The sequence below is a fragment of the Artemia sp. Qi Xiang Cuo genome, chromosome 10 (genome assembly GCF_049724085.1).
Source record: "Artemia sp. Qi Xiang Cuo chromosome 10, ASM4972408v1, whole genome shotgun sequence".
NCBI classification, from domain to species: domain Eukaryota; kingdom Metazoa; phylum Arthropoda; class Branchiopoda; order Anostraca; family Artemiidae; genus Artemia; species Artemia sp. Qi Xiang Cuo.
In genome coordinates this window covers 44,947,787-44,959,946 of record NC_142803.1, presented here as the reverse complement: position 1 = coordinate 44,959,946, position 12,160 = coordinate 44,947,787, and the positions used below count along the sequence as shown (strand labels likewise).

Sequence of the window (12,160 nt, the reverse complement as noted above, 5' to 3'; positions counted from 1 at the left end):
ATCCGTATGGCTAGAATATAATACACCTTCATATACGGTCAAATGTCTGTCTTTTCCTCATCGTTACACATAATTTTACACTTATATTAGAGACAATCTTGAACGAGCGTACCTTTGTGCATAGGCTAAAAGATTCATAGGTTGCAGTAGTGAAATATATTGAAGATTCATCCTGGAACGATACATCTAAAAGGCAAAGCCTTTTCATTGTACATACGAGTATGATCAATAAACAAATTTACAAACATTATGAAAATACTTTATTCTTAGGGCATGGGGAACATAGCATTTCATTATTATATCGTAATACTCTATGACAATTCCCAGCCTGTGACACTCAAGGCTTGGCATATGGCACCAACTGACACAAACTATAATTTCTAAGGTATTCTCAGATATTTTCTTGTTAAAAATCATGCTTTAAATCAATTGAATCGTGTTTTAGCAAACAATCCCCAACGTGATACACCATGTCAATTTCTGACCTGTGGCACACTGGCAGGCACATGACACCCTCTGGCACAAACTATCATTCCTAAGGCACTGTCAGATATTTTCATGACAAAAATATGCTTTAAATCCATTGGTTCATGTTTTCGCAAGCCGCCCCCACTGTGATACACCATGTCAATTCACGCCACCATGGCAGACTATGCCTGGCACACGGCACACTCCGGCAAAAACTATCATTCCTAAGCCATTTTTCAGATATTTTCGTGATAAAAATCATGGTTTAAATCCATCGATTCGCGTTTTCACAAGATACCCCCACCATGATGCCCCCATGGCAATTCACACCACCGTGGCACACTATGGCTGACATGTGACACCCTTTGGCATCCCTCATCATTTTCATGGCATTCTCAGATACTTTTTTAATAATAATAATACTTTAAATCCATCAGTTCGTGTTTTCACAAGGCACTCCCAACGTGATGCCCCCGATGGCAATTCACGCCACCGTGGCACATTATGGCTGGCATATGACACCCTCTGGAACCCTTCATCATTCCTGAGGCACTTTTTAGATATTTTCTTGATATAAATCATACTTTAAATCCATTGATTTGCGTTTTAAGAAGCCAATCCCATTACCTCCTAGGTGTTTTCAGATATTAAAGAAAAACAAAATTATATCCAATTCCGCTTCCCCTCCCTTCTAGCCCTGCTTACAGCAATTTTAGTTCCGATTCTGATGGCTCAGACCCCAGTTCAACTCCCCGTCACTGTTCCACCAATTCTGGTTCTGTCAGTTCCGGTTCTGCCATTTCTGCCCCCCAATTCCACGGTTCCGATGTCACCAAATCCGCTCCAAGCTCCATCGGTTCCAGAATTTTTATGCGGCAGCCCCCGTGGTACTCAATGGCTTGTCATCGACAGTGTCTAGTTTATTGTATGGGGGGGGTCATTTTGACTAAGAACATACTAGCTTTTGAGAGTTTTAAGGAATTAATTTCCATATTTTAACATTTATTTCATATTTTTAATATTTTCTAGCGCTTATGGGTCGAGGTTTTGAGAGTTTTAAGAGATTTTTTCCAAATCTTAATATTTTTCATATTTTTCCCGGTTTTCATACATCCTGGGCAAGAAACAATTCAACCTAGAGAGCAGAGTGGCACTGCGAAACCGTTTTCACACAAATCTAGGGGCCATTTGGACTAAGGACATACTAGAATGTGAGGATTTTAAGCGATTAATTTTCATGTTTAACATTTGCATCATATTTTTAATATTTTCTAGGGCTTATGGGTCGAGGTTTTGAGAGTTTTAAGATATTATTTTCCATATTTTAAAACTTTTTCATATGTTTCGCTATTTCCCCCGGGTTTAATAGATCCAGGACAGAAAAAATTCAACCTCAAGAGCAGAACGACACATCAATATCGTTTTCACACACATCTGGGGGGGGGGGATTTCGAATAAAGACATGCTAGCTTTTGATGGTCTTAAGCAATTATTTTCCATATTTTAACATTTGCTTTATATTTTAATATTTTCTAGGGCTTACGGGCCGAGGTTCGAAAATTTTATGAGATTATTTGCCATATTTTAATATATTTGTTTCTTATTTGAAACCAATATGAACGATATATATGAGCGATAAATATGAACGATATCCGATCAGAGCAGAAGTTTGCCGAAGTGTGTAACCGCTTAGGCAGATTAGCGCAAAGGCTTGGTAACACACGGTATGTTATATGTGGTGATTTCCAGTACGACCTCATGCTACCAGGTAAGCTATCCGACATTTTAAGAGCCTCTTTACCTGACTGTGTTGCAGTACATAATAAAAACACAGGATTTCACATATATTCATAACTCTGGATCTACCAGAAACATTGACCATGTACTGTCAAACTTAAAAGTTGAGCGGTTCAGTTCAAGTTGACTCTGATCATGTTGTGAGTGACCATCTTGGCCTAAACTTCAGAGTTCCATTTAGCCAAACTTCGATCCGAAACACCGGTGGTATGTTTTACACAAAGCCTGAGTGGCGTAAGATAAACTAGGAAGTATATGTAGAAACTTGCGACAACATCTTGAACAAAATAAAAGTGACGTTCCATCTACTGATGCATGGTGCGAAAGACCCAACCACTTTAGATATATACTGTTCAGAAATCATCCATGCTATGAAAGTTGCAAAATCGACTGCCGTGCCAAAGTGTCGAGTGCTAAAAGGAACTCGTGGACCGGGTTGGGATGAGTGTCCGTCAATCAAAGTCGCAAAAATACGCGTAAAGCTATGGTATCATATATGACGTGAATCAAATAAGCCTAGGTCGGATATTTTACGTAATATGTTTTGTTCTACAAAAAAAAGACTATAGTTTGCTTGTCGAAAATCTCAAAATGAATGATGTAGAAAGAGCATCAAGTGACGCTTTAATAAATCCAACCAGTATGTGGAATTGCTTCAGAAAATCAAAACTGCAGCCTAAGCCATCGGCTACGAATATGAGTGAAGATGAATGGTCAAAACATTATTCATCCGTTTTCGGATCTAAAGATCCGGGTTTTGAACATGCTAGTGAGTCCGAACTGAAAAGTAAACTAGAACCCCTGCTTCAAAAGGGAAGTAAGTTCGTTTGTAGTTAAGGAAGCTGATGTTAAGGTTGCTATTAAACAGCAGAAGAGAAAGAAAGCTCCTGGATTTGACACAATTCGTCTGAACATCTGTCTAATGGTTCTATACTACTATTAGAACATCTAACACTCATGTATCAAATGTGTATAGATTTTGCAGTAGTCCCGAAATCTTTTTGTGCGGGTGTTGTGAGTAATATCCCAAAAAAGGGTAAACAGCCCAATGAATTTTCTGGTTATCGTCCCATAACAGTATCTACAACCCTCAGCAAAGTTTTAGAAAGAATTATTTTGCCAGAAATAGTGTTAAAATGCTCTTTAGATTACCGTCAGTTTGAGTTCCGTCGAAATCTGACCTGCGCGTTTGCTCATCGGGGTTTGAAGCGTATTATCTCGAAAGCAGGAAGTTCAGGGAGCCCCTGTTTGTGTGTAGTGTCGATATATCGTCTGCCTTCGACTCGGTAACTCAAGCCCAGGTTTTTATTAATTTGTTAGAAAATGGTGTTAACGCTTATGTAGTAGCTTGCCTTTCTTGTTGGTATTGATATTCATTTATCTGGGTTAAACTGGGTCAAGAATTATCTAGTCCTATAGGGTTTTTAGAGGGCTTCGACAGAGATCCATTCTTAATCCGGTGATGTTAAATGCTCTTACTTCGTCAGTAACAGAGCATATATATGGAGGGTTCTTCCTAGGACTTTGTGATTTTAGTTTATTATGTTACACTGATGATGTGCTTATGATAAGTGGTAACCATGCAAGCCTCCAGGGTAACCTCGACCAGCTGATTGGTGGATACAATGGCTTAGGTCTCAAACTGAATGCCCAAAAGACAGAGTTCATGGTTATTTATCCACGGTAGCCCTCGCGTAGTCTAGTATCTAGAATTGAGCCTTATGTCGTCATTGATGAAACGAAAATATTTTCGGTGCATCAACTTAAGTACCTTGGTGTTACGTATAGCTCTAGTATCATTAGTTCTAGGACCCTGCTTATCGAAAATGTATCTACCGCGATTCGAGTTAGTTATTCTAAGTTAGCAGCACTCAAGTATAGTTACAACAGAAAAGTGCTATCACGACTTTATTCAGCGATTGCTTTGCCACATCTTCTATGTATCTCACCGCTATGGGATTGGTTAACGGCAAAAAAAAAAAAAATTAAACTTCGATCGGTTTATTGCAAGTATCTGAAATTTTTGCTGCGTCTACCGTTATACGAACGTAACACTTGTCTCCTGAGCTCGTATAATTTGCGTGACCCGACCGAAGTACTGCCAGATCTGGAAAATCAGTCTAGAAAAGATCATCGAAAAATTATCCAAGTTATTGCAGGTACAAACCCTTTATGACTGTGCTGATTAGTTAGTGTGGTATTATAGTGTGTATGATTTTGATTGTTGTAGTTTCTTTACTTTTTTTCTTTTTCTCTCTTTGTGCTCCGCTTGTCATTTTTTTGTTCATCAGTGGGAATAAATAAATTATGATTATTATTATTATAATTTTTCATTATTTTCCCCGGGTTTAATAGATCCAGGGCATCGAAAAATTAAACCTCGAGAGCAGAGTGGCACTGCGATATCGTTTTCACACACACCTGGGGGCCATTTTGACTAAGGACGTACTAGCATTTGAGGATTTTAAGCGAATTATTTTCCATATTTTAACATTTGCTTAATATTTTTAATATTTTACAGGGCTTTTGGGCCGAGGTTTTGAGAGTATTAGGATATTATTTTCATTATTTTAATTTTTATTTCGCATTTTCATTGTTTTTTCCGGGTTTAATAGATCCAGGGCGTGAAAAAATTCAACCTCGAGAGCAGAGTGGCACAACAATATCTTTTCACACACATCTGGGGGCAATTTTGACTAAGGGAATGCTTGCTTTTGAGGGTTTTAAGCAATTATTTACAATTTTTTAACATTTTTTTCTTATTTTTAATATTTTCTAGGACTGGACCGAGGTTTTGAGAGTTTTAAGAGATCATTTCCCATATTTTAAAATTTTTCATTATTGTCCCGGGGTTTTATAGATCCAAGGCATGAAAAAATAAACCTTGTAATTCTTAAGAAATACAAAAAGTTCTAACAAAACCCCAAATAGTTCTTACAAAATAAAAATTATTCATATAAAATACTAAAAATATTTTACAAAAATCCAAAACAGATCTAACAGAATAAGAAATAGTTGCTGAAAAATACAAAATACTTGTTACAAAACACAAAAATCTAACCACATACAAAATAGTTCTTAAAGAATAAAAAAAAAGCTCTGGCAAAATCTACAAATAGTTCATATAAAACAAAAATAATTATTACAAAATACAAAAAGCTTCAATAAAATCCAAAATAGTTCTCACAAAACAACATTTTTGTTACAAAAAATACTTTACACAAATCCAAATAGTTCTAACAAAATAAAAAATAATTGCTACAAAAATACAAAATACTTGTTTCAAAACACAAAAATTCTAACAACATAGAATATAGTTCTTACAAAATACATAAAGTTCAAAGCAAATCAAAATAATACTCACAAAACAAAAATATTTCTTACACAATGCAAAATTTCGAGTACAATCCAAAATAGTTCTTACAAAACTGAAATAATTTTTACAAAATGCAAAAAATTCTAACAAAATCCGAAATACTTCTTATAGAGCAAATATTATTCTCACAAAATACAAAAAAAATACTTTACACAAATCGAAAATAGTTCTGCAAAATGCAAAATACTCGTTACAAAAGACAAAAATTCTAACAACATCGAAAATAGTTCATACAGAGTATGAAAAGTTCAAAGAAAATCCAAAAATAGTTCTTACAAAACAAAAATAATTCTTACAAATACAATTTACTAGTTGGCTACAAAAAAGACAAGAATATAAGCTATAGTTTAGCAATTAGAATTTAAGCATACCATGTCCAATTCTAATATGAGCCTGTTACCAATCCCTTCCTATTTCAAAATCAAGTAAGATTTCTCAGGGTACATTCCTTTATTCAATCTAGTTTTTAGAATACAACGTCAAACATTTCATTAAAACAAGCCAATTACAAGACCAATTCTTGATTAGGTCTGCTAAGTCCCTGAGTCTGCATTTTTTTCTCAATTTAACAACCTCCTGTTCTATCATCCCCTTCAAATGATATACAACTGACTAAACTATTTCCTGATAACCTATCAGATAAACATAGGTTACGTACACAGTATTAAACACTGCCCTACCTTCATCTAAATCAACATCAATTCCCTCGCTTCATGTTGAAGGGACGATGATCCAGTCAGGCCAGGAAAAAGCAGAGGCTCTTGCAGAAGACTTTTCAAAGGTCTCCCAAGTTGATGAGGATGGTGTCTCCCCTCCCCCCCTTTCCGCCACGAATAGATGCAAAAATCACCAGCGTTAACCTAACTATTAGGAATGTGCTCAGAACACCAGGCCAGCTGGATGTCACCAAAGCTTCAGGACCAGACAAGATTCCCAATTTCATCCTTAAAAGATGTGCCCCTGAACTTGCTGGTCCTCTCGCCTCTCTTTATAGAAAATGCTTTGCAGCGGGATTATTCCTGAAAGCCTGGAAACATGTGGTCCCTTTTCCATAGGCAGAGTCTGACCTTACTGATGTAGGATTATATCGTTCAATAAGTCTGTTGTCCTCCGTAGGTAAAGTTTATGAAAGCGTCATTAATAAAACCCTTTACCAATACCCTGAGTCACATCTGCTGTTGGCAGACACGCAATACGGTTTTCGCAGAATACGGTCTATGTTAGACTGTCTGATTGTGCAGTATTAAGAGTGGGTTAAGCTCCTTTCCCAGGGGCACGATATTCGCCTTCTTTCTTTTGACATCGCAAAAGCCTTTGATCGTGAATGGCAAAAGGGACTTCTTTGTAAACTGAAAGCCTACGGACTTCATGGTTCACTATTTGACGTGCTTGCTGACTTTTTTCGTCAAAGATTGTTGCAATTTATCCTCGATGGCTTCATATCAAAAGAGCGTCCAGTTTTATTAGGAGTACCACAAGGAAGTATTCTTGGGAAAACTCTTTTCTTAGTGTTCATAAGTGACCTAGGTGACAACCTTGTGAAAAAACCTCACCACTTTGCGGATGACACAACAACAAAAACATAAATCGCAAAAGATGAAGATTCCAGTGAATCCCACAAGGACCTTCAGGCTGACTTGTAAAAAATTGAGGAGTGGGCAGATGCAAGGCTTGTAAGTTTTAACACATCGAAAACGAAAGGGCTCCTAATTTCTAAGGCGCGTAATATGAGGGCTCCTCCTGATTATGTCTTCACAGGAGAGGTAATAACGCGAGTTGATGAGTTGATACACTGCGCATACTTGGAGTCAATTTCTCTTCGGATCTCTCATAGACCGAGCATCTCAGTAAAATTAAATCCTCTTGCAACAAGAAGTTAGGAGTTATCCTAAGATGCAAAAGTCTTCTCCCTGATGATTCTATTCTGCCACTTTTCAATTCGTGTATCAGACCTCTCATGGAATATACATGTCCTCTCTTTGCTGGTGCAACAAAAGCCACTCCGCTCCACTCCAACATATTCAAAACAGAGCAGTGCGTGCAGCAGCCTCTGGCAACATGGAAGCTAAAACCCCACAGCTGATCCAGGAACGTTTCGATGTGGCGTCCATGTCGGTTTTCTATAAGTACTTGTATAACCCTCCATCAGAGGAGCTGTCGAAGCTCGTTCCTGGTAAAGCAAAGCCATTGCGATCAACTCGTCGAAGTACAGCTCGTCCGGACTACCTTGAGCAGGGTATACCTCACCAAGAATATCTGAAAACGAGTTTCGCCTGGCGATTGGTTGCCACATGGAATAGATTGCCGGCAGAGGTAATCCCAAAAAATCCTTCCCTTGACGCGTTCCAGAGAAGGTATAACAAGTTCCTCAGTATTAGAAAATGAAGTAACTACCAGGACTAGCGGCAAATCATCATCTGTGATGGAATCGTGAAGCCTATAATAAAAAAAAGAAAAAACCTAGGTTGCATAGACCAGCATTAACCACTGCTGAAAATTGAAAAAAAAAACAAACAAGAAAAACTAATGATTCATAGACAAACAATATCCAGGTTGCATAAACCTGCTTTAACCACTGGCGCATGTGGTGAAATTATCCAGCTTTTTATGACAATTTCTAAGTTAAAAAAAATACCTAAAAATATTATTTTTCTTAAAGAAAAATCATGGGTAGCATACGTAGGTCACAAGTGAATTTCTTTTCTTATAAATATGTAGTTATTTCTAAGAAATGAGAAGAAAAAGTTTAAAGATTTTCTAAGTTAAAAAAATCTAAGTAAAAAAAATGTTTCTACAGACATTATTTTTCACTAATACAAACATTATTTTATTTTTCTAGTATGAAAAATCAAAAATTTCTTTTGTTATAAATATTTAGTCATTCTAAGACATACAAAAAGTTGAAAAATTTCTAAGTTTAAAAAAACTAAGTCAAAAAAAGAGAAAAATGTCACTATAAACATTATTTTTCTAATAGGATAAATCCCGGCTGATATATGTATATCATCTTCATTTTATATTTCGATAATATCACAAGCGATTTTTTTGTTATAAGTATATTTAATGTCATTTTAAGACATGAAAAATAAGTTGAAAAAATTTCTAAGTCCCCCCAAAGAATCGGTAAGATTTCTAAGTTAAAAAAAAAAAAAAATTCGATGTTCGAAAAATATTTTAAGTTAAAAAATAATGATTATAAATTAAAAAGAAAAAAGGGGAGGTGACAAAAAGTTCTAGGAGTGAGGCAAAAATTGGGGGAGGGGCATTGGGGCCCTGGAGGTGGGTCATTGATGACCATAAGTTCCCTCTAAAAATCAATTAAAATCAGAATCAAGTTGTTGCGGGCATCAAGCCATGGCTAATTGTAGAAAAAGCCAAGACATCTGTCCAAGTGAGTGAGAGGCAAATCTGGCATAAGCCCTTTTTATCATTGTATAAAAAGGATGTCATTTCACTTTTTGATAGATAAGTCTATCATCCATCCGTCCATTCCTAGGGAAGAACTAAGGTAGATAGTCATGGAACTGAAGGGATGAAAGATGGGATTGATTTTGGGTGGACGTGTGACGGACAATGTCCACTAGACTTATATGAAAAATCTGGGACTGAATTTTCTTGGTCTCACAGGCGAACAAGTGAACATAAGGCTAATAGGCTCGGCCGCTTGTAGTCTAAAGGTGTATTGTAGTCTTCTGGCAAAAATAGTAAAATTCCACATTTTTGAAGATATGAACTTGAAACTTCTACAGTACGGTTCTCTTGTACGCTGAAGCTGATGATGTGATTTTCATTCAGATTCCTTCAATTTTAGGAGGTGTTTCCCCCTTATATTAAAAATCAGGCAAATTATTTCAGGCCCGTTATTTTAGATGAGCAACGCTAAACTTCATGAGTCTAATACATTTGGAAACAGCTTAATAAGCTGATTCTTTAGATGTATCTATTAATATTAAAATTCTGTTTTTTAAACTTTCGGAATCTATAACTTGAATAAAGGCAAATACTTGAATAAAGAAATCTACACTAAATGTGTGGAAAAAACACAATATACAGTAAATCTGAGCGTAAATTAGTCAAAAATTCCTTGTAAATAGTCCAATTAAGTAAGAACCTAGTAGCCAATTTACTAGTTGGCTATAAAAAAGACGAGAAAATAAGCTATAAAATAACAGTTAGAATTTAAGCATACCATGTCCAATTCTAATAAGAACCGGTTAGCAATCCCTTCCTATTTCAAAATCAAGTAAGATTTTACAGGGTACATTCCTTTATTCAGTGTAGTTTTTAGAATACAACTTCAAACATTTCATTAAAACAAGCTAATTGCAAGACGAATCCTTGATTAAGTCTGCTATGTCCTCGAGTCTGCAATTTTTTCTCACTTTAACAACCTCCTGTTCTATCATCCCCTTCAAATGCTACACAACTAACAAAACCATTTGCTAATAACATTTTAGATAAACATAGGTTTTGTAGACAGCATTAAACACTGTCCTACCGTCATCTAAATCAACATCAATTCCCTCACTTCATGTTGAAGGGATGATGATCCAGTCAGGCCAGGAAAAGGCAGATGCTCTTGCAAAAGCCCTTTCAAAGGACTCCTAAGTTAGTGAGGACGGAGTCTCCCCTCCCCCTTTCCACCACGAACAGATGCAAAAATTACCAGCGTTAACATAGCTATTAGAAAGGTGCTCAGAGCGCTAAGCCACCTGGTTGTCACCAAAGCTTCAGGACCTGACACGATTCCCAATCTCATCCTTAAGAGATTTGCCCCAGAACTTGCTGGTCCTCTTGCCTCTCTGTATAGAAAATGCTACGCAGCGGGACTATCCCCAAAAGCCTGGAAAACCACTCATGTGGTCCCTGTTCCATAGGCAGAGTCTGACATTACTAATGTAGGATCATATCGTCCAATAAGTCTGCTGTCCTCCGTAGGCAAAGTTTATGAAAGCGTTATTAATAAGACCCTTTACCAAAACCTTGAGTCACATATGTCGTTGGCAAACACGTCATACGGTTTCCGCAGAAAACAGTATACCTTATAATATCTGATGTACAGTATTAAGAATGGGTTAGCTCGTTTCTCAAGGGCAAGCTAATAAATTTATCTCCATTAACAACTCTAAAGCTTCTGATTGGGAATGGCAAAAGGGACTTCTATGTAAAGTAAAAGCCTATGGAATTCATGGTCGACTATTTGACGTGCTTGCTGACTTTTTTCGTCAAAGATCGTTGCAATTTATCCTCGATGGCTTCATATCAAAGAGCACCCAGTTTTATCAGGAGTACCACAAGGAAGTAATCTTGGGCCAACTCTTTTCTTGGTGTTCATAAACGACCTAGGGGACAACCTTGTGAAAAAACCTCACCGCTTTGCGGATGACACAGCAACAAAACATCAATCGCGAAAGACGAAGATCCTAGTGAACCCCACAAGGAGCTTCAGGCTGACTTGGAGAAAATTGAGGCGTGGGCAGATGCAAGGCTTGTAAGTTTTCACAAATCGAAAAAGAAAGAGCTCCTAATTTCTAAGGCACGTAATATGAGGGCTCATCCTGATTTCGTCTTCAAAGGAGAGGTAATAACGCGATTTGATACACTGCACATACTTGGAGTCAATTTCTCTTCAGATCTCTCATGGACTGAGCATTCCAGTAAAATTAGATCCTCTTGCAACAAGAAGTTAGGAGTTATCCTAAGATACAAAAGTCTTCTCCCTGATGATGCTATTCTGCCACTTTTCTATTCGTGCAGCAGACCTGTTATGGAATATGCATGTCGTCTCTTCGCTGGTGCAACAAAAAAACACATCACTCCACTCCAACATATTCAAAATATAGCAATGCGTGCTGCAGCATCTGGCAAAACGAAAGCTAATACCCCACCGCTGATCCAGGGACGTCTCGATGTGGCGTCAATTTCGGTTTTCTATAAGTATTTGTATAACCCTCAATCAGAGGAGCCGTCAAAGCTCATTCCTGATATAGCAAAGCTCTTTCTATCAACTCGCGAAATACAGCTTGCGACCAGCAGTTCTAGCAGGGTACTCCCCATCAAGAATATGTAGAAACAAGTTTTACTTAGTGGTCAGTTGTTGCATAGAATAGATTACCGCAAGAGGTAATCCTGGAGAATCATTCCCCTGACGTGTTCTAGAGAAGGTATAACAAGTACCTAAGTATTAGAAGATGAGGTAACTACCAGGACTAACGGCAAATCATCATCTATGATGAAACTGTGAAGCCTATAATAAAAAAAAGAAAAGAAAAAAACCTAGTTTGCATAGACCAGCATTAACCACTGCTGAAAATTGAAAAAAACAACAACAGGAAACACCTATGATATATAGACAAACAATAACCAGGTTGCATAGACCTTCATTAATCACTGACGTATGTGGTCGAAATATCCAGATTTTTATGAAAATTTCTAAGTTAAAAAAAAATCACTAAAAACATTATTTGTCTTAAAGAAAAATCATGGCTAACATACGTATGTCACAAGTGAATTTCTTTT

At 37.0% G+C, this 12,160-nt stretch overlaps 1 protein-coding gene across 1 annotated transcript; it reads left to right on the top strand.

The window, feature by feature from the left end:
- Positions 1–11,186: 11,186 nt before the first annotated feature.
- Positions 11,187–11,711, top strand: LOC148947805 (uncharacterized). The gene has a single exon (XM_089096016.1). It carries the CDS (start codon positions 11,187–11,189, stop codon positions 11,709–11,711), a length of 525 nt encoding a protein of 174 aa, XP_088952142.1.
- Positions 11,712–12,160: the final 449 nt, after the last annotated feature.

Excerpts from the sequence above, each read along its gene's own strand:
- LOC148947805 (XM_089096016.1), top strand. The coding sequence starts at position 11,187 with ATGAGGGCTCATCCTGATTTCGTCTTCAAAGGAGAGGTAATAACGCGA.